The sequence below is a fragment of the Lucilia sericata genome, unplaced genomic scaffold (genome assembly GCF_015586225.1).
Source record: "Lucilia sericata isolate MDLA Ls3-8-SP2 unplaced genomic scaffold, ASM1558622v1 Contig001511F_arrow, whole genome shotgun sequence".
NCBI lineage: Eukaryota > Metazoa > Arthropoda > Insecta > Diptera > Calliphoridae > Lucilia > Lucilia sericata.
The window spans coordinates 77,876-102,110 of record NW_023995438.1 but is presented as its reverse complement, the minus strand read 5'-3'; the positions used below and the strand labels follow the sequence as shown (position 1 = coordinate 102,110).

At 29.2% G+C, this 24,235-nt stretch overlaps 1 protein-coding gene across 2 annotated transcripts in view; it reads left to right on the top strand.

Moving 5' to 3' along the window:
• The first annotated feature begins 6,412 nt into the window (after nt 1-6,412).
• The window catches only part of LOC119611694 (teneurin-m-like), a 92,510-nt gene continuing 74,687 nt past the window's right edge, over nt 6,413-24,235 (top strand). For both annotated transcript variants that reach the window (XM_037967361.1, XM_037967360.1), the window contains exon 1: nt 6,413-7,519. In XM_037967361.1, coding sequence (XP_037823289.1) covers nt 7,180-7,519 — 340 coding nt within the window. In that variant the 5' untranslated portion in view covers nt 6,413-7,179. The remainder of the gene's footprint in view (nt 7,520-24,235) is intronic.

The following is a 24,235-nucleotide window of genomic DNA, read 5'->3' as shown; positions in this document are numbered from 1 at the left end:
TTTAGTTCAGTTCTAGTTCAGTTCTATTCAGTTCTAATTCAGTTCTAGTTCAGTTCTAGTTCAGTTCTAGTTCAGTTCTAGTTCAGTTCTAGTTCAGTTCTAGTTCAGTTCTAGTTCAGTTCTAGTTCAGTTCTAGTTCAGTTCTAGTTCAGTTCTAGTTCAGTTCTAGTTCAGTTCTAGTTCAGTTCTAGTTCAGTTCTAGTTCAGTTCTAGTTCAGTTCTAGTTCAGTTTAGTTCAGTTTTTTCAGTTCTAGTTCAGTTCTAGTTCAGTTCTAGTTCAGTTCTAGTTCAGTTGTAGTTCAGTTCTAGTTCAGTTCTAGTTCAGTTCTAGTTCAGTTCTAGTTCAGTTGTAGTTCAGTTCTAGTTCAGTTCTAGTTCAGTTCTAGTTCAGTTCTAGTTCAGTTCTAGTTCAGTTCTAGTTCAGTTCTAGTTCAGTTGTAGTCAGTTCTAGTTCAGTTCTAGTTCAGTTCTAGTTCAGTTCTAGTTCAGTTCTAGTTCAGTTCTAGTTCAGTTCTAGTTCAGTTCTAGTTCAGTTCTAGTTCAGTTCTAGTTCAGTTCTAGTTCAGTTCTAGTTCAGTTCTAGTTCAGTTCTAGTTCAGTTCTAGTTCAGTTCTAGTTCAGTTCTAGTTCAGTTCTAGTTCAGTTCTAGTTCAGTTCTAGATCAGTTCTAGATCAGTTCTAGTTCAGTTCTAGTTCATTCTAGTTCAGTTCTAGTTCAGTTCTAGTTCAGTTCTAGTTCAGTTCTAGTTCAGTTCTAGTTCAGTTCTAGTTCAGTTCTAGTTCAGTTCAGTTCAGTTCTAGTTCAGTCTAGTTCAGTTCTAGTTCAGTTCTAGTTCAGTTCTAGTTCAGTTCTAGTTCAGTTCTAGTTCAGTTCTAGTTCAGTTCTAGTTCAGTTCTAGTTCTAGTTCAGTTCTATTCATATCTAGTTCAGTTACTTCAGTTATACTTCAGTTTTATTCACTACCAAACTGATATTTGCTTAATTTAACAACAATTTGTCAATATATCACCACAGACATATTGGAAGCCTCTGTGTATGCTCAGTTTACTACTTAAGCCGGAACTAATAATTGGTTCCTCTCCTAAACTATCATCCAATTATAATTGTCGTAATACAGACATTTATCGTTATTTTATCATATATCTCTAAACTAATTTGTATAATAAATATCACAAGCTAATGAACCTGTTGGTATTTTCATAATATTAAAGTAAATTTGCTTTAAATACACAATTTGCCTAAATAAACTAAATGCATACTAAATACTTTTACTCCTACTTGCAACCTTTCTAACAAAGATAAGGGTGTCGGTTTTATGCCCCTGCCTGGAAAAATGTTTGTTTGAACTCTTCAGGTACCTGCATGTAGTCGTACACTACCCCTAGGACACGTGTGATAATATGGTTAATTTGTAACTAATTGTTAATTGAAATGATAACAAAAATAAATTAATTTAAAAGGAACTAAATTTTGTTGTCAACAAAAAAAAATCTCCTTAAAAACTAATGAGAAAATGTGGGCCGAAGGAAAATGTAGCACAGGTGAAAGGTTTTTTTGAATACTGTTGATAGTTTTTTTAAGATCTTTACTAAAATGCCGCAAATAATGTAGTTTTTGAGAAAATATTTGTATTTTGAGATAAAGACTTTAGTTTAGACGCCACTCCTAAATAAATTTATTTAATATTTTATTAATAGTTGTTACAATTTTCAAATAAATGTTATTTATTTTGTGGAAAATTGTTGCTAATGGTTTGTTTTTCACATGTAAATAGCAAATAGTTTTGGAATTGTATGTTAAATTTTGAAATTTGAGATTTGGTATACACCGATTTAGCTTATTAGCTTATACGAAAAATATCACAGTATTATAAAAACATTTCCAAAAATATGCAATTCTATAGAATTCTCATTGATATATTCTAATAAAAATTATATTTTTTATCTTTTCAGGTATGTAGAAAACACATTTTGTTAATTATTTTGCAAGGGTAAGTCTTAAAATTTCTTGGATAGTAAAATGATTGTATATTTGCAAAATTTAATTTAGTTTAATATGTTTTTACAAACTCTCAGCAAACTGCACTAGAACTGAACTAGAACTGCACTAGAACTGAACTAGAACTGAACTAGAACTGAACTAGAACTGAACTAGAATGAACTAGAACTGAACTAGAACTGAACTAGAACTGAACTAGAACTGAACTAGAACTGAACTAGAACTGAACTAGAACTGAACTAGAACTGAACTAGAACTGAACTAGAACTGAACTAGAACTGAACTAGAACTGAACTAGAACTGAACTAGAACTGAACTAGAACTGAACTAGAACTGAACTAGAACTGAACTAGAACTGAACTAGAACTGAACTAGAACTGACTAGAACTGAACTAGAACTGAACTAGAACTGAACTAGAACTGAACTAGAACTGAACTAGAACTGAACTAGAACTGAACTAGAACTGAACTAGAATGAACTAGAACTGAACTAGAACTGAACTAGAACTGAACTAGAACTGAACTAGAACTGAACTAGAACAAGAACTGAACTAGAACTGAACTAGAAGTGAACTAGAACTGAACTAGAACTGAACTAGAACTGAACTAGAACTGAACTAGAACTGAACTAGAACTGAATTAGAACTGACTAGAGAACTGAACTAGAACTGAACTAGAACTGAACTAGAACTGAACTAGAACTGAACTAGAACTGAACTAGAACTGAGCTAGAACTGAACTAGAACTGAACTAGAACTGAACTAGAATTGAACTAGAACTGAACTAGAACTGAACTAGAACTGAACTACAACTGAAGTAGAACTGAATTAGATCGAACTAGAACTGAACTAGAACTGAAGTAGAACTGAACTAGAACTGACTAGAACTGAACTAGAACTGAACTAGAACTGAACTAGAACTGAACTAGAACTGAACTAGAACTGAACTAGAACTGAACTAGAACTGAACTATAACTGAACTAGAACTGAACTAGAACTGAACTAGAACTGAACTAGAACTGAACTAGAACTGAACTAGAACTGAACTAGAACTGAACTAGAACTGAACTAGAACTGAACTAGAACTGAACTAGAACTGAACTAGAACTGAACTAGAACTGAACTAGAACTGAACTAGAACTGAACTAGAACTGAACTAGAACTGAACTAGAACTGAACTAGCACAGAACTAGAACTGAACTAGAACTGAACTAGAACTGAACTAGAAGAACTAGAACTGAACTAGAACTGAACTAGAACTGAACTAGAACTGAACTAGAACTGAACTAGAACTGAACTAGAACTGAACTAGAACTGAACTAGAACTGAACTAGAACTGAACTAGAACTGAACTAGAACTGAACTAGAACTGAACTAGAACTGAACTAGAACTGAACTAGAACTGAACTAGAACTGAACTAGAACTGAACTAGAACTGAACTAGAACTGAACTAGAACTGAACTAGAACTGAACTAGAACTGAACTAGAACTGAACTAGAACTGAACTAAACTAGAACTGAACTAGAACTGAACTAGAACTGAAACTAGAACTGAACTAGAACTGAACTAGAACTGAACTAGAAACTGAACTAGAAACTGAACTAGAGAACTGAACTAGAACTGAACTAGAACTGAACTAGAACTGAACTAGAAACTGAACTAGAACTGAAACTAGAACTGAACTAGAACTGAACTAAACTGAACTAGCACAGAACTAGAACTGAACTAGAACTGAACTAGAACTGAACTAGAACTGAACTAGAACTGAACTAGAACTGAACTAGAACTGAACTAGAACTGAACTAGAACTGAACTAGAACTGAACTAGAACTGAACTAGAACTGAACTAGAACTGAACTAGAACTGAACTAGACTGAACTAGAACTGAACTAGAACTGAACTAGAACTGAACTAGAACTGAACTAGAACTGAACTAGAACTGAACTAGAACTGAACTAGAACTGAACTAGAACTGAACTAGAACTGAACTAGAACTGAACTAGAACTGAACTAGAACTGAACTAGAACTGAACTAGAACTGAACTGCTGAACTGAACTAGAACTGAACTAGAACTGAACTAGAACTGAACTAGAACTGAACTAGAACTGAACTAGAACTGAACTAGAACTGAACTAGAAGAACTAGAACTGAACTAGAACTGAACTAGAAACTGAACTAGAACTGAACTAGAACTGAACTAGAACTGAACTAGAACTGAACTAGAACTGAACTAGAACTGAACTAGAACTGAACTAGAACTGAACTAGAACTGAACTAGAACTGAACTAACTGAACTAGAACTGAACTAGAACTGAACTAGAACTGAACTAGAACTGAACTAGAACTGAACTAGAACTGAACTAGAACTGAACTAGAACTGAACTAGAACTGAACTAGAACTGAACTAGAACTGAACTAGAACTGAACTAGAACTGAACTAGAACTGAACTAGAACTGAACTAGAACTGAACTAGAACTGAACTAGAACTGAACTAGAACTGAACTAGAAACTGAACTAGAACTGAACTAGAACTGAACTAGAACTGAACTAGAACTGAACTAGAACTGAACTAGAACTGAACTAGAACTGAACTAGAACTGAACTAGAACTGAACTAGAACTGAACTAGAACTGAACTAGACTGAACTAGAACTGAACTAGAACTGAACTAGAACTGAACTAGAACTGAACTAGAACTGAACTAGAACTGAACTAGAACTGAACTAGAACTGAACTAGAACTGAACTAGAACTAGAACTGAACTAGAACTGAATGAACTGAACTAGAACTAGAACTGAACTAGAACAGTAACTAAACTACAACTGAAACTAGGAACTATACTAGAACTATACTATAACTGAACAACAACTGAACTCTTATATTTGTCTTTAAATGTTCTTTTTTTACAACATTAGTTAGAATTATTTTAGTTATTAACATTAACTAAACTGTTATTAACATTTAACGTTAAAGAAAATACCTTAAGCAATATTTTAAGCAAAAATTATCTTATGTATCTAGCTATCGATTTAAGGGGAAGTTTTCCCCTGTTTTACAAAACTTTGCAGATTTCCAAAAGATTGTTGAATAAGAAATCCTTTGAAATTATCTTTTGTGTGTGTGTGTGGCTTTTTCCTATTATAACTTTTTGTTTGTTTTTATGTTAAGTTAACGCACTTTTTAACCTTCAAATGTCTCTTAATGCTACATTATTAAACGCTTCAATATGCAGCCTAAGCTGCACTGCAGACATAACGGATATTGCAGACTTTTTGTTTTTGAAAGCAGTGAGGCAGCAGTGCTGCTGTTTTTTTTTTTAAAGATGTTTGTTCAAACTTATTAGAAATAAGCTGAAGCAGAGTCTGTGAGAGAGATTTTCTTGAATTATTATGAAATTTTTTATATAAACATTTGTAGATACTTTTTAACGAAACCTGCGCTTTTGAGGAGGTTTGTTTTTACAAAGATTTTAACGAATATGTTGGTTTTTTTTGGGGAGAGAGAGAGTAAATTTAAACTCTCTTGTTTAGGGTTTGTGGCTCTCTGTTTATGTTTTGTTTGTGATTTGTTTATGGTTTTGTTTTGATTTTTTCTGTTATTTTCGTTAAAAGTATCTGTTTGCAGTGAGACTGAGAGTGCTCGAGAGAGAGAGAGAGAGTGTGTTACTATGTTTATGGTTTCGTTAAAAGTATCTTTTGCAGTCAATGAGAGTGAGAGAATAGCAAGAGGAGAGAGTTAGTTTGGCTTATTTTAAGGGTTTTCTATAAAGCGAGGGAGTGAGTATTTCAACTGTGTGCAGTTCCTGGTTTTTACTCCCTGTATCTTAGAGATGCGCAATGTATAGAGTAAAATGTTATAGATTGTGCAGACTAAAGGCACTTTTCCGTTGTTAAACTGCTCGTATGCCTGTTCAAACAACTAATAACAAACTGTATGAGTAGCTGTGTGTGAGAGTATCTGTGTGTGTGCGAGCATTATTATATTCGTTCATTCGTTTTGAAATTGAACTGAATCTATAGAATTGCTACTCATGGTATACGCACCAACTTCAAGATACACAAAAATTCTTTCATGCATTCAGTCTTAAAACGTCGCTCGCTGTTTATAAATCGTATCTAAGCAAAAATTCAAGACCGGCGGCCGTTTAATATACACACATATAAAAAAAAAATTTTTTCCAATTTTTCATACATTACACACGCTCCATATAAATACAAAATTTCAATGAAAACCATTAAACAAGAAAATACATATAGAAATCTATAGAATTCTTTTTTTGTTAAAAAAAAAGAGAAAAATTAATAAAAAAAATTTTAAACGAAAACTTAAACGCGCGTTACGTGTAAAATCTGTTAAAAATCTTAAAAAGAAAAACCGAAAAAAATTTTTTAAAAAAGAAGAAAATAAAAATTTTATAACAAATATAAAGAAAATTTTAAGAAAAAGTGTAAAACATAATTTTAAAAAATTAAGAAAAATTATTTATGAAATTTTAAAAAATTTTAAAAGAAAAAATTTTACTTTGTTTTTGAAAAAAGGCCAATGACCTAACTGAGGAGAAATGGCCAAAACCAATTGGATTAAAGTAAGGCTAAATTAAACACACACACCAGCAAACAAAAATTTACAAATAAGTTTAAACAGCTAAAGGATATTGCACTAGAAGGAGCTAAAACCAAAAAAACAAATTTTGAATGGCAAAATATAGCTAAAGGGCGTTAAAAATGAACGTGTAGGAAAAAGTTAATTACACAATTTGTTAAAAAAAAACAAACAAAATACAAAATTTAAAAAAAAAATCCCAACAAAATGTTAAAATTTTTAAAATAAAAGTGTGGCAAGTGAAAATTATACAACAAAATACAAATAAAAGAAAATCTTTACAACCTCCTCCCCCCCCAAAAAAAAACACATTCACTCGACCCTCAACAAACCCCTAATTCCCCCCCTCCTAAAACAAACTATCTTCCCTACACTCTAACCCCCCCTTCTACACTCTTCTATTACTTCTTCTATTTGTGGATATAATTTGGCGGGTTTATCAGCCCCGCTAACAAAAGCCATCAAAATTAAGTTCTCAAAGCAAAATCATCATCATCCGGCATACCGTCACGCTGAGAACATCTACGACGGTGGCACTGATACCGACGACGACGAATGTCCTTTAGAATCGTCCACCATGAATCCCTATGAATATGAAACAACGCTCGATTGTCGTGATGATACTAGGGCAGTGGGTGGCGGTGGTGGTGGTGGTGTTGTACCATTAGTAGTGGGTTCAATGACACCTAGACATCCACATAGCAATGTAACACAACAAAATACACTACATCATCAGAATCAACAAAATTTACAATTACAACAGCAACAACAGCAGCAACAAATGCAAGGCGGCGATTCACAGTCTTCATATTATGATTATGAATATCAACATTTACCACATCGTGGCAATGAATCACAACAATCACAGAATCCTCCATCATCGACATCAACAGCAGCCCGCACACATGGTAGACAAGGCAAGTTTTGTTTTACTTTCGTTTAAAGTTTAAAGTGCAACTTCTTTAAGTTTTGGCTTTTGCCAATTTAAAACATTGTTTGCTGGGTTAATAACAAAAATACATATTAAGCGTTTAGTTTTCGAGTGTCAATACTTTAAAGCTTAGGGATTTAGCTTTTAAAAGGTGTATTAAAGTTATAAGTTTTTGCAACAACAACAAATTTTAGGCCATTTTTGCAACAACAACTATTTTCGACAAAATTAAAGAAAACCTAAAAAATTTAAAAGTTGATAGACTTTGTTGAGATTTTGAAAAGGAACATGTTAAGCTATATTGTTGCAAGTGGTCTTAGTTGAAAGCTTAATGGACTGGCTTTTGAAATATGAAAGCAAATTTTCCATTTTTAAAACAACAACAATTTTAGAAAGATTTGAAGAAAAGCGAAAAAAAATTCTAATTCAAAAAATTTAACAAACTTTGTTTTGAATTAAAATCAAAACATATTAAGCAATTTAGTTGTTATTGATCTTAATTGAAAGCTTAAGGGATAAGCTTTTGAAATGTGGAAGGAAATTTTCCTTTTTTAAAACAACAACAATTTTACAAAGATTTGAAGAAAAACCAAAAAAACTCTAATTTAAAAAATTTAACAAACTTTGTTTTGAATCAACAACAAAACATATTAAGCAATTTAGCTGTTATTGATCTTAATTAAAAGCTTAGGGGCTAAGCTTTTGAAATATTAAAAAAAATGTTCAATTTTTGCAACAACAACAACAATTGTCAAAGAAATTAAGAAAAGCTAAAAAAAACTAATTCAAAATGTTCATCAAACTTTGTTTTGAATTAAAAACAAAACATATTAAGCTTTTTTTTTGTAGTAAGCGATCTTATTTAAAAGCTTAAGGAAAAAGCTTTTGAAATATTAAAGAAAATTTAAAATTTTTGCAACAACAACAATTTTATGCCAAATTTAAGAAAATATAAGAAATTCAAGAAAATTTCTTCAGATTTGAAATATAAACATATTAAGCAATTTTGTTGTAAGTGGCCTTAATTAAAAGCTTTAGGGTAGAGCTTTTGAAATGTGAGAGAACATTTTCCATGTTTGCAACAACAACAACAACAAAAAACAGAATTCTACAATCAAAAAAATTAGCAACATTTTATGAACTTTGTACAAATTTTCTAAGTGAACAGATTGAGAAATTTTGTTGGAAGTGATCTTAATTAAAAGCTTAAGGAAGAAGCTTTTGAAATTTTAAAGAAAATTTTCGATTTTTACAACAACAACTATTTTAGGCAGAATTCTACAATCAAAAAACTTGCAAAATTTTATGAAGTTTGTGTAAATTTTCTAAATGAATATATTAAGCAATTTTGTTGTAAACAATCTTAATTAAAAGCTCAAGGAAAGAGCTTTTGAAATGTAAAAGAATTTTTTCCATTTTTGCAACAACAACTATTTTAGGCAGAATTCTACAATCGAAAAATTTGCAAAATTTTATGAACTTTGTGCAAATTTTCTAAATGAACACATTGAGATATTTTGTTGGAAGTGATCTTAATTAAAAGCTCAAGGAAAAAGCTTTTGAAATTTAAAAGAATAAATTCCCTACAACAACAACTATTTTAGGCAGATTTCTACAATCAAAAAATTTGCAAAATTTTATAAACTTTGTGCAAATATTCTAAATGATTTTATTATTAAGTAAATTTTTATCATATTAACAAATTGATAAAAATGTTAACATTTTGTTAACATTAAACTACGTTTAAGCTTTTTCTTTACTTTAACTTTTAACTCTTTCTTAAAACCACAAATCTCTAACTTCTGGGTAAAACATTTTCTTATCATTATTACTTTATAATAAACCAGTTTGTTTAACAAATGTTTAAATTTATTGAGAATTAACTTTTTATTAAATGTTATTAATTAAACTAAATTCTTAAGCTAGTTTAATACTATTTTAACTTAATCAAACGGCTATTTATCATAAAATTAAATTATATTAGTTAGAAAATATGTTTTGTCGAAGTAACTGGCTGTTTGTCTGTCTATCTTTCTGTGTGTCTGTCTATCTGTCTGTCTGTGCGTCTGTCTGTCTATCCGTCTGTCCGTCCGTCCGTCTTTACCTAAATTTTGTTAAACGAATTTTAACTATTTTACCTTTTGTGTGTAAATTTTGATTAAAATTTGTATTAACATTAGTTTTTGCTTAATAATTATTAACTATCATCATAATAATTAATCATTTACAAAACTGGTTTTGTTAAAAAAATGTTATTAGTTCAATGTTTTTGTTAGAAAAAAATCAAAAGTGTAAAGCTTTTGTAACTTGAAATTAAATTTGATTTTGTTTAAAAATTTTAAAGAAAAATTTAACAAAATTTCACACATTTTATTAAAAAACATATTAAGCTAATGTTTTCGTTCAATTTTATGAAAATATTTCTTTAAAATTTCTTGAAAATTAAGTAAAAACTTCAAATATTTTTCAAAGATTTTTTTTTCGGTTTTTTGTTTAATTTATTTTAAAATTGTTATTTTTAGAAAAATTTAATAATTTTTTTTTATTTGAAAGCTGACAGTTTAAGCTTTGGAAATTTGTTAAAAAAGTTAAAATTCCTTAATATAAATTTTTGTAAAATTAATTTAAACTTTTAACAAATTTGAAAATTTTTTCTCTAAAAAAATTTCGTTTTTCTCAAAAATTTTTTACAAAAACCTAGAAAAATGTTTAAAATTTTTAAAAACTTACACCTTTTCTTTATAAATTTTTGTTTAAAAATTTCTTAAGTTTTTAAAAAAAAATCTTTAAATTTTTAACGAATTTTTATAAATTTTCTTTAATATTTTTTTCTTTACTTTCTTTATCATTATAATTCAGTTTTGTCTTATTATTAACTCTTAAGATTTAAACATTTTATTGCCTTAAATATTTATGTAAAATTTTCTTTACATTTAATAAACTTTTGTCATTTTATCAATAGTTTAAAAACTACAAAACAAACTTATTTTCTCAAACTCTTTTAAACGTAAGTTAAACTTTTAACAAAGCCTTATGTTTTGGTTTGCTGTAACTATAAATACTAGATTATTATACAAATAAACTCAATATGTGTTAACATTATTAACAAAATAATAATAAAATTTTTAAAATTTTAAAAATATTGTCAAAACTTAAGCATAAGTTTTTAAGTGTAAGAGAAAAATAGTTGTAAACATGTGTAGGCTTAAATTATTATGGTATTATTTGTTATTAACAATAAACTTTAGGATTAAGTAGTATTGTTTATTAACAATATATTAGTTTATATATTAAAGCTAATTTAATTTGGTTGTACAACAAGCTACTTAGTTTAAATTAGGGTGAGAAACAGCAGGAGATTTTTTAAGTATTAATAAAGTTTTCATAAACTTAATTAACTTAAAAGTTAAACTTTTGAAAGTTTAACACTGTTTTCTTAAAAATAAAAACTTTTTTAAAATATCGATAAAAAAAATGTTCATATAACTGACTTAAACTTAGTTTAACTAAACTCCGTTTAAAGCTAAGCAGCCTGGGGACCTGAATTAAAGAGTCTTGTATAATAATTTGTTGTTAATTTCTTATTTATTTTATAAATTATTAGAAAAAAGTAATGTTTTTGATATGAAGTTAATTTTTAAATATTTTTTTTCGGATTCTTTATAAACGGAAATGTATTTTTGTGTTTTCCATTTTCTTTATAATTTATTTCGCATTTTTTTGAGGATTTATATAAAATGTCAATAGCAAATACATTTTTCCATTTTTTCCTTTTTCTTGCGTTTTTTTCGGGATACACAGGATATAAATAACAAAAGTAAAGTAAAAAGGAAAAGAAGCTTTTTTTTAAAGAGCTGAGGTTTGTTTTTTCTTCTACAGCTTTTCTGTTATACTTATTACTTCCTGACAGCTGTCAAAAAATATGCTAACACCACTAACTGAAAATATGCAAAAATATGCTGGATTAAAGAACAAACAAACAGACGACAAGAAAACAAAAAAATATCTACCAGCAAATAACAAATGAAACATAAGCAGAAATGGAGAAAAAAATTGTTGTAAGAGTTTATGTAAATTATAAAAGATTTTTTTGCCAAAAAAAAAAAAAAAGAAAAATCTTTTACATACAAATTGACAGTTTTTTTTTTAAGAAAAACTCTTAAAAAACTCTCATACTCTTAGACAAATAAAAACGGAAATTCAAATGTCAATATTAGACAAGTAAAATAAATGGAAAATTATGAAAGAACGCCCCTAAAACATTAGAACAAGAAACCCCTTGAAAGTCTTATTAACAAAAGTTAGAAAATTATTTATAAATAATAAATAAAATTTTTGGAAAATTAAATTAGTTCTACTTAGTCTAACCCTCTTTTATTTTACTCACTATGAAAAAATAAACCTATATAATGTTTTAAGACTACTGACCTGTTGTGTTTGGAACTAATTTTTCTTTAAGTATTGATTTGCTTTAAGGAAAAAAATTTCCCATATTAAAGGTTACCAAGGAGTTTGTGGGGTTTTACTACATATGTACATATGTATGCATGTGTGTGTGTGTATGAGCCTAAAAACTCTTGAAATTTTCCTTTTTTGTTTAGGTAGTTTTACTTTTCCCATTTAGGGGTATTTTTTTCTAATTTTCTATTTTCTCCCTTGTCTTTAGTTTTAAACAGATTAAATGCCTCATTTATTTTTGCATCCGATATGTCATCATTAATGTCATGTAAACAGAGGATTTGAAAAGAAAGAAAACAAAAAATCCTTTAATAGTTTAAATTTTGTAATAAACACACGTACTTGTTCAAAAAAAAAACAAGATTTAAAATATTAAAACAAAAACAAAGAAAAAAATATTTGTTTAGGCTAAGGAATAGAAGATAGACAGCCAATTTTAAAAAATAATTTCTTCTCAAAATTTTCTTTAAAAAAAATTACAGTTTTCAAAAAAGGCCAAAGACAAAAATGTTAAAAAAAGTTTCTTTTGTAATTTTTAACAAAATATAAAAAATTTTTGAAGTTTAAAATGGAAATTGGAGAAAATAACTAACAAAATTGTTTATGTCAAGACATTTTGAATTGTAATCGTTACTTAAACTGCTTAAACCATTCGTTTAGTAATGGATTCCTCTGCCGAATATTTGCAAAATTTTCAAAAGTCTTTTTAAGCAGACAATTTTTAAAAATTCACAAAGTTTGTTGCATTATTAAAGAAATACTTGTTAAATGATTTTAAATATTTTTATATAAAGGTTAACTTTCAGTTAAAGAAAAAATTTGTACATTTTTGCAAATTTACTAAATTTTAAAAAAATTTTAAAAAATTACTAAAAATTAAAAAAAATTGCAAAATTCATGAAAATTTTTAAAATTTACTAAAGTTTGTTGCTTTCTTTAAGAAATACTTGTTAAGGGATTTTAAATATTTTTATATATTTTGAAAGCTTAAAAGCTTAACTTTCGGTTAAAGAAAAAATGTAGTAAATTTTTTCAAACTTATTAATTTTTATGAAATTTTTAAAAAATCACTAAAAAATGAAAAATTTTTAATATTTTGAAAATTACTAAAGTTTGTTGCTGTATTAAAGAAATACATATTAAAGGATTTTAAATATTTTTATATATTTTGAAAGCCTAACAGCTTAACTTTCGGTTAGTGAAAAAATTTTTTCAAATTTACAAATTTTTAGGAAATTTTTAAAAAATCACTAAAAAAATTAAAAAATTTCAAAAGTCATGAAAATGTTTAAAAAATTACTAAAGTTTTTTGCATTATCAAAGAAATACTTGTTAAGGGATTTTAAATATTTTATATATTTTGAAAGTTTAAAGGGTTAGCTTTCCGTTAAAGAAAAAAATTTGTAAATTTTTTCAAATTTATTAATTTTTATGAAAATTTTAAAAAATCACTAAAAAATTAAAAATTTTTAATATTTTCAAAATTACTAAAGTTTGTTGCATTATTAAAGAAATACTTGTTAAGTGATTTTAAATATTTTTATATATTATGAAAGCTTAAAAGCTTAACTTTCAGTTAAAGAAAACATTTTGTAAATTTTTTCAAATTTACTAATTTTTATGAAATTTTTAAAAAATCACTAAAAACTCTTTATTTTCATAATAACATTATTATTCTTAAGCAATGATATTTTTTGTTTTTTAAAAATTGTTATTAATAATAACTTTAAACAAATAATTTATTATAATTTTTCTTTTCAAAATTTTGTTTACATTTTCTTTTGTTTTTAATGTTTCCTGTATGAGTTTTCCCCCAACAAATTTTTGCAATATTTATTTTAAACTCTCAGCTAGAAAATAACCAAAAGAAAAAAAACTTGAAATATATTTTGTTTATAATTAAATTTAAGAGGAATTATCTTAAAGAAAAGTATAAAGATTTTCCCGCAGCACTTATGGCTGCGGACCCCTCATAAAGTTATATTTTCAAAACACACACACCTCAAAATATAAACAATTACTAAAAAGACTAGTAGAAGTATGAAAAAATAACAACAAAATGAGCAATATATTCCCTGACTCTATACAATACAATATATGGTGGGGTATACAATAGGAACATTATGTGTACAAGTGTGTTTATAAAGACTCAACTCCATGACCTTGCCATACTGATGAAATCATTAATAGATTTGGTTTTGTTTATAAAAGTATATTTTCAGTTAAATATGCTTGTATAAATTTTTCGTTGAAAATTTTTGTTTAAATTAAAATTGAGTGAGTTTAAGTTTTTGCATTTGTTTAAACATGTATTTTCCCTGTGGTTTGTTTTAGTTTAAGTGTTAAGCAATTTTTATAGATTTTTTTCAAATCGAAATTTATGAGTTTTGGTTTAAATTCAAATGCACTAGTGGTCAGTTTTTCTAATTATTTGCATTAAATTTTTATGTTTTCTATAAATTTGTAGGGTTTTTTTTTTTTTGTAGATCATTTAAAGAGAAATTTATGGCTTAACATAAAAATTTAGAGTTTTAGTTTTTTTTCTGAAACTAGAACGGAAAACGGATATAATAAAACAACAAATGTCAAATGAGAAATTTATTAGATTTTATTAAAAATTCATTTTAAAATTTAATAAAAATTTAAAACAAATAAGAAATTATAGTCGGGTGAGGTTGACCATATAATACCCTACACCTGTTACAAAAAAAAATGTTATTTAGTTTTCATAATAAAGCATTTAAGTTGAATTGTACCTTGCCTCAGATATACTTAAGCCATTTATTGTTGAATAAAATTGTAGACATTTAAGTCGAATTTTAAAGGGGGCCTTGAATAGGGGTGAAATTGTCAAATGAGACCCTATAATTAAAAAATTCATGAGGGTCATCAAGGCTAGTATAGAACTTGGTTTTACAGCTTTTTGTCGAGATACGAGTATATTAAACATAATTATGAACTTAAAAGTCCTATTAGTCCGGTTCAGTTGTATGGGGGCTAGGTGAAATAATGAACCGTTGTCAACCATTTTCAACAGGTTTCGTCTGCGGTATCATAGAAGATCGTGTGCCGAATTTCATTGAATTATCTTCAAAATTGCTACCTGTAGTTTGATTACAAGGTTTACAAGCCCTATTTGGGGGTTCAGTTGTATGGGGGCTAGGTGAGATAATGGACCGATGTTAACCATTTTCAATAGGCTTCGTCCCTGGGACAATAGAAAATCATGTAACAAATTTCATTGAATTATCTACAAAATTGCGACCTGTAGTTTGATTACAATGTTTACAAGCCCTATTCAGGGGTTCAGTTGTATGGGTGCTAGGTGAAATAATGGTCCGAAGTTAACCATTTTCAATAGGCTTTGTCTCCGATACCATAGAAGATCATGTGCAAAATTTCACTGAATTACCTTCAAAATTGCGACCTGTAGTTTGATTACAAGGTTTACAAGCCCTATTCGGGAGTTCAGTTGTATGGGGGCTAGGTGAAATAATGGACCGATCTCAACCAATTTCAATAGGCTTCGTCCTTGTGACAATAGAAGATCATGTACCAAATTTCATTGAATTATCTTTAAAATTGCGACCTGTAGTTTGATTACAAAGTTTACATGGACGGACAGACGGACGGACGGACATAGCTAAATCGACTGAGAAAATGATTCTAAGCCGATTGGTATACTTTAAGGTGGGTATAGGACCAATATTATTGTGCGTTAAAAACATCAGTACAAACCCAATATACCCTCCCACTAAAATGGTGTAGGGTATAAAAAATATAAGAAATAAACAATTTAAACAGATAATCATAGAAAATTTCATACTTTTTAAAACAAAATTTTAAACTTTATTCAACTTTTTTTTATGTAGAATGTCTCTTAAGAAAATTTGTTTTAAAAATCTATAAAAAATTTTACTTAAACTCAATTATACCGAGATTAACTAAACTTGGTTTAACTAAACTTTAAGATTTTAAACTAAAATTATAGAATTTGTATGTAACTAAAGCTTAACTAAAAGAAAAACACATAAAACTAAGTTAAACCTAGTTTAACTAAACTCAGTTCAAAGCTAGTTTAAGCGAATTTAGTAACAATTTCAACTTAAAATGCCTTAACTTAAACAGTTCTGTGAGTTAGTTTCTAAAAAAACCGTAAATTTTATTCCCAAACCTCTTAACGGGGACTTAAAACTTTCAGATGTCTAGCAAAAGCGGAGCTAATGTAACAACATATGTTTCGCTATATAAAAACTAACAATAACTGGTCACACCTACTGCTATAACCCCCTTCTCTTCTCTCTCTCTATCTCTCTCTTTACAACAGCAACATCAGGCCTAAATTTAGTAATATAATATCAAAATTTTACAACATATTGTTATTTTACACACAAAAGGGACTACTGGACACAAAACAATAGCCCACAGCAATATAAAATGAGAAAAAAATTTTGCAATTTTTCTGTTAAAAAAAAATCAGCCTTTTTTTTACCAAACAACAAAAGGACTTGTAACAACCAAGCAACCACTACCACTACTACTGCTGATTGATGGGCATTAAATTACTAACACCTCATACTCACACCAAACAAACCAACTTATACCACTCTATCTTCCAACTACACACACACACTCACTCACTCAATCGAGTGACACAAAAATCTCCCTTTTTCTTATAGAAATAACAGAGTGAAAGAATGAAAAAAAAACAAATTTTCGAAATACCAGACATTTTTGTTTAAAAAATATCGTATGACTTTTAATGTCTGATATGTGGACAACAACACAATAGTTTTTTGTTGTTGCAGCAGCAGCAACTCACAGAAAAAAGGACTAAAAATTACTGGAAAAAAAAATACCACCCTGATGTTTTAATGAAAGAGAACTCAAAACATCCTTTTTATATACCCTACACCACTTTAGTGCTGATGTTTGTAACACACAATAATATTGGTGCTATACCCACCTTAAAGTATACCAATCGGCTTAGAATCATTTTCTGAGTCGATTTAGCTATGTCCGTCCGTCTGTCCGTCCATGTAAACCTTGTAATCAAACTACAGGTCGCAGCAATTTTGAAGATAATTTAATGAAATTTGGTACATGACCTTCTATTGTCCCAGGGACGAAGCCTATTGAAAATGGTTTACATCGGTCCATTATTTCACCTAGCCCCCATACAACTGAACCCCTGAATAGGGCTTGTAAACCTTGTAATCAAACTACAGGTCACAATTGTGAAGATAATTCAATGAAATTTGGCACATGGTCTTCTATGGTACCGGAGACAAAGCTTATTGAAAATGGTTAACATCGGTCCATTATTTCACCTAGCCCCCATACAACTGAACCCCTGAATAGGGCTTGTAAACCTTGTAATCATACTACAGGTCACAATTTTGAAGATAATTCAATGAAATTTGGCACATGATATTCTATGATACCGCAGACGAAGCCTATTGAAAATGATTAACATCGGTCCATTATTTCACCTAGCCCCCATACAACTGAACCCGCCGTATAAGGCTCTTAAGTTCATAATTATGTTTAATATACTCGTATCTCGACAAAAAGCTGCAAAACCAAGTTCTATACTAGCCTTGATGACCCTCATGAATTTTTTAATTATAGGGTCTCATTTGACCATAGCCCCTATTCAAAGCCTCCTTCAAAATTCGACTTAAATGTCAACATTTTTATTCAACAATAAATGGCTAAAGTACAATATCTGAGGCAAGTTACAATTCAACTTAAATGCTTTATTATGAAAACTAAATCACATTTTAATTTTGCCACAGCTGTAGGGTATTATATGGTCGGCCTCGCCCGACTATAATTTCTTACTTATTTAAACTTCTCATGAGATTTTTTTTTTGAGTTAAATTTTTTCTAAATTAATAATTTTTGTTTAAAATTGCAATTTTTTATACGATTTAAAGCCTCTTTTAAGTTTTTTTCTTCGTTAAGGTTTAACCTAAAATCTTTTTTACAACAACGTAATTACTTTAAGGTTTTGTTGTAAGTTGTTGTTGTTGTTGTTAGTGTAACATCATTTAATCTTTTCAAAAGAAAATAAAATAATAATATTAATGATAGATGTAGGGGTTAAATTAAGGTAAAACGTAGTTGAAAAAAGCAGGTAGTAGGAGATGGTGAAGTTACAAAAAAAGTAAGGCTAATTTAGCGTTTTGTTTAAACAAAGAATAGAAACAAAAGAAATTGAATCCATAAAAACAAATTAATGTAAAAAAGTGAAAAAAATGCTTAATTTCCAGACTTAAACTTTTGACTTTGAATACCTTTTGTGGCCTTAATAATAAAGCGATTTTGTTGTTGTTTTCTATTATAAAAAGCTGAAAGTGTTTTTTATTGAAAATTTTATATTTTATAAAAATTTATACATATTTGTTAAAGTTATGCCATAAACAATAAAAGCCTATTTGTAAAATTTCTTTTAAAAAATTAAGATTTTCTATCGTAAAATAGTTTTAACTTCAAAATGCTTTTGTGAAACTAATATTTAAGCGAATTAGGTGATTTTTTCAGGATATTATTACTAAAAGTGTAGACTATTTAAAAATGTTCATTTTGTGAAAATTACTTAATATTTTAAGAAGTTATGATGAAAAATATAAAACCACTTTTTTCAATTTTATAATTTTTCTAAGATTAAAAACTTGGGATTTCAAACTAATATTACAAAACTTTTATTTAATTTAATTTGTTTATTTTTCTATTATAAGAATTCTGAAAGTGTTTGCTGTTAAACAAAGTTTGTTTCATAGCAATAAGTTAATTTTTACTAAAGTTATAAACAAAAAAGTAAATTTACTTTTTTCTGGATTTTTTCAAAAATTTTTTTATTTTTTTTAACAGTAAAAGAAAATCTACACAGATTTTGAGAAAATTTGAGAAAATTGTTAAAAATATTAAACTTTTTTAAAGAAAACTTGTTGGGAAAATCTTTGTTTTAAAAAATTTCAACAAAAAAAGTTTAATTAAACTGAAATCAAAGCGTTTTTTTTTCCAAGCACTTTTTAACAAGTAGCTGACATTGTTGTTTAAGATTATCTTAAGATTTTTTTAAATAATGTTCTAGTTTTTAGTCTTGTTGTTGTTTTTGTAATGTTTAGCAGTTGTAGTCATGATTACAGCATTGTCAGCATCATCATCATGTCCCTGTTAGTGGTTTTTCTTCTTTTTTTTTTGTATTACCACCGCCTTTTAAATCGTTTTCATTTGTGTGGCCATCCATCTATGTTTTGTTAGTTGTTGTTGTTTTTTCTTTAAAAACAAAAAACCTTTGTTTATTTATTTAATTTAGAAAAAATACGTGCATTACATTTTAGATTTGTTAGTTTGAAACATAGCTCAAGGAGGTATAGAAAAAGTAAGGTTAAAGAAAATACAATTTTTCATTAAAAAAAGTTTTAAAGAAAAGAATTTGAAAGAATTTTTCTTAAAGAGAAGCAAGAAAACTAACATTTTTTTCTACTTATTGTTAATTTTATAAAATTTACCATTGATTTCTAACAAAATTTTAGCTTAAACTTGCTTTAAAGCAGTTTAACTAAACTTAGTTTACTTAAACTTTAGGTTTTTAAACTTAAATTTTATATATTCTCAAACAATTTTATGAATTATAAAAGAAAATGCCATAAAACTGATTTAAACCAGGTTTAAAGCAAGTTTAAGGGTTTTTTCCACTGCAAATGGTTTTTAAAGGTTTTCTTTGCAATTTGCAATAAAAATTTAAGAAATTTAAAACTAGTTTATGTAACTAAACTAACATTTAAAGCTTTAGATGGAAAATTTTCACTAAAGATTAACTTGTGATTTACAAAAACTTTTAATATTAAGCAAAAACTGTTGAAAGATGAAATGTTTTTGTATAAAAATTTCCCCAAAATTGTGCATTTTATTCAACTGTGTAACAAAAACTGGAAATCTTCCAAAAGACCAAAAAACAACAAGAAAATTATTACAATTTGTTTACTACACATTTAATCTTTGGAAAAATATTCTTACAAAATACACTTTATTATATTTTTCGTATTTGTATACCCTACACCACTTTAGTGGGGAGGGTATATTGGGTTTGTGCTGATCTTTGTAACGCACAATAATATTGGTCCTATATCCAGCTTAAAGTATACCTATCGGCTTAGAATCATTTTCTGAGTCGATTTAGCTATATCCGTCCGTCTGTCCGTCCATGTAAGGTCGCAATTTTGAAGATAATTCAATGAAATTTGGCACATGATCTTCTATTGTACCAGGGACGAAGCCTATTGAAAATGGTTAAGATCGGTCCATTATTTCACCTAGCCCCCATACAACTGAACCCCTGAATAGGGCTTGTAAACCTTGTAATTAAACTACAGGTCGCAATTTTGAAGATAATTCAATGAACTTCGGCACATGATCTTCTATGTTACCGGAGACGAAGTCTGTTGAAAATGGTTAACATCGGTCCATTATTTCACCTAGCCCCCATACAACTGAACCCGCCGAATAGGGCGTGTAAACCTTGTAATCAAACTACAGGTCGCAATTTTGAAGATAAATCAATGAAATTTGGCACATGATCTTCTATGTTACCGGAGACAAAGCCTATTGAGAATAGTTAACATCGGTCCATTATTTCACCTAGCCCCCATACAACTGAAACGGACGAATAGGGCTTTTAAGTTCATAATTATGTTTAATGTACTCGTATCTCAACAAAAAGCTACAAAACCAAGTTCTATACTAGCCTTGATGTCTTTCATGAATTTTATAATTATAGGGTCTCATTTAACCATAGCCCCTATACAAAGCCCCCTTCAAAATTCGACTTCAATGTCCACAATTTTATTCAACAATAAATGGCTTAAGTATATCTGAGGCAAGGTACAATCCAACTTAAATGCTTTATTATGAAAACTAAATCACATTTTATTTTTGTAACAGGTGTAGGGTATTATATGGTCGGCCTCGCCCGACTATAATTTCTTACTTGTTTTTTTATTACAATTTTTTTTTTTTTGGTAATTTTGTCCCTGTGACTACTTCGACCGACCAGAGTAGATTTTCATGTTCATTTTCTTATTTTATGTTCATTTTTGCTTTTAGTGATTTGATATTTTTATTTTTTTTTATGTTTTCCCAGTCATTTATTTTATGTTTGCTTTGGTCCTCTCTCATATAAAAACAAAAAAAAAAAACATTTTATGGATTTTTACTATTTTCACAATTTTATGATGATTCTGTTTTATAAGTATCTTCTTGTTATTTAAATGTCTTAAGTGTGTTTGTGTTTTCTGGCTTTCTTTTACTTTCTAACATTTTCCCTGTTCCTTTTTTTTTCTATTTTTCTTTCTTTCTTGCTTAATTTTTTATCTAGATTGTTTTCTTGTTTGGTTTTTCCTTTTAAGTATATTTCTTGCTTTTCTTTGTTTTGTTTGCTTTTCAATGGATATAATTGTAAAATGATATTATTTGAACTAAATGTGGTTCAAATGTATAAAAATAATAATAAAAATACATAATAATTTTACTTATTTTGCTGTTGTTGTTGTTGTTGCCATAATACGCTTGTATAAAAGAATTTCCTGTGATAAGAAAAAAATTGTAGATTGAAACAAAATTTATATACATTTCTTTTATTCCTATTTCTAAAAAAATGCAGGAATTAATCTCTAGAAAAAGAACAAAAAAAAAAAAAACAAGAAAAAATCTTATACAAATGGCGCCATTAATATTTAAGAAAAATACTTAAACAGGGTGCTAAGGCTGTTGCTTAGGGTTGCTAAGTAAAAGGAAATATGAAGATAACATTTTAGAAAAAATAAAAAAAAAACTTATTTTTAAATAAATTTATTGTTAAAATAAAAGTTTAGCTAAAAATTTTTATATAGAAAATCTCTTAACAATCTTAAGTTAAGGAATCCATAAAAAAATTTATTTAAATTCGCTTAAAAGCCGTTTAACTAAACTCGGTTTAAGTAAACTTTCAAGATATCAAAATAAAATTATTGAATTCATATATAACTTTAACTTATTAGTAGTTAGGTAGGTAGGTTGGTTGATAGGAGGATGTATACTACATCAAATCTGAAGAAATACACCTAGGCAACTATCGGGCCTAGGGAACTGAATGAATTATTTTTCAGTGTTCATAAACTCAGTTTCCTGAACGTAATTCCTAAGAATCTTCCAATCAGCGTTAGTCAGAAATGTTATTTCCGGTATAACATTACTTCCAAGATACTTGGATCTAACTTCGACGAATGCCTGGCAGTGGCAAAGAAAGTGCTCCAGAGTTTCACTGTCCTCTCCACATGCTCCACATTTGTCTGAATCCGCACGTCCAATTTTGCACAGATAATGCTTGTAATCCTGTGTGTCCACTCAGAATACGTACCATCATACTAACTGCAGACTTGCTAATTTTGAGGAGATTTTTCGTCTTGCTCTCATCAGGGTCACCCCATAGGATCTTCGTGGTTCCTACCCACTGTTTCATTATGCCAAGAGGCCTTATGGGATTCTCTTACCCATATTTTTAGTTCAGCTTTTGTTGCGTCGAATGGTTTCGCATTTGTCAGGTTAACTGCCTCGAGCTCCCTACTCTTTAAAGCTATTACATTCGCCCTTTCGTTACCGACTACTCCCCAGTGGGCTGGTACCCATATGATGTGAACCTTACCTCTGGGAGAGTATTCAGTTAAAGCTTTCTTACAATCCAATACGGTCTTAGATTTAGTTCTATCGCCTGCTATCGCCCTAATTGCCTTCTGGCTATCGGTAAATATATTAAGCGCTGTGGACGCCATATTTATTCTAATCCAATTTACACATTCCGTTATGGCTCGTACTTCTGTCTGGAAGCTTGTGTTATGATTTGGTAAACGGTGGTATATTTCTATTTCTGGGTCTTCAATATAGAACCCCAGCCCCACTTTGTCCCCCAATTTAGAGCCATCCGTGTAACAACGGATTCCTACTGGTATTTGTTCTAAAGTTCCGCTTGACCAAGACATTTTATCTGGGATCAGCGTTTCAAAATTTCCGACATATTCTGTGCCAATTTGTCATAGTAGGACTAAGACTCCATTTCATGCCTATAGTTCTCCTACATATCGCCCAGCACCGATGTGCCTTGTTGATCCTATCCTCTATGTGGTGTCTCCATTTTAATTTCCGGTCGAGGATTAGACCTAAGTACTTAACTTTGTCTGTCACTGGTATCTTCTTGCCCGGGAAGCAAGGTTCAGTATACTTAGAAATTTTTGTCTTTCTTGTGAAAAGACAGATTTCCGTCTTCGCCGGGTTTACATTGAGGCCTCTCGGTTGAACCCAGCTCAAGGCCGTATTCAAAGCATCCTCAGCTCTTCTACACAAGTAATTTGGATCCTTTTTCCCTTTAAAAGTATTACGACATCGTCTGCATAGCAGACAGGTCTAAGTCCTTTCTCGTTTAGGGTCCTTAGGAGGCTATTAATCGTGGTAACCCAGAGTAAAGGTGACAAAATGCCACCCTGTGATATACCACGATATACCTTTTTCCTGATAGTTATATCGTACATCTTGCAGCTTATCCATCTGTTCCTTAGCATGTGGTTGATCCAGTTACGGAGCACCCGGTTAACATAAAACTGGTCTAGGCATTGGATAAGAGTATCAGTGTGCACGTTATTGAAGGCGCCTTCGATGTCAATTCATACCGCCAGTGTATATAGTTTGCTATCAAAGGATGCACCTATGTAGTGGACAACTTCGTGGTTTCCTCCGATCGTCCCTTTACATAAGCATGCTGCTTAAATTTTAGGTCTTTGTCGGGTTTACTGCTTTTAACCATACTATCAACTATCCGTTCCAAGGTTTTAAGTAGGAAGGACGTAAGAGGAATAGCTAGGTTTCCCCTGGTTTAGGTATAAATATTACCCTTGCATCCTGCCATTTAGGATATTAACAAGAAAATAACATAAAACTTGGTTAAACCTGGTTTAACTAAACTAAGTTTAAAGCAAGTGTAAGTCATTTTATGATAGTTTAAGCTTTAAAACAACAGTTTAAGCACAAATTTTTCAGTTAAAAGTTATAAAAATTATTTTTTAATGGAAAATTTTCAAAATTTTATTGAAGAATATAAAAAATTTTTTGGGTTTAATTAATAGACTTAAACCTTGAACTTAATTATGAAAAAATTTTAGCTTAAACTTGTTTAAAAGCAGTTTAAATAAACTTGGTTTTAGTAAAC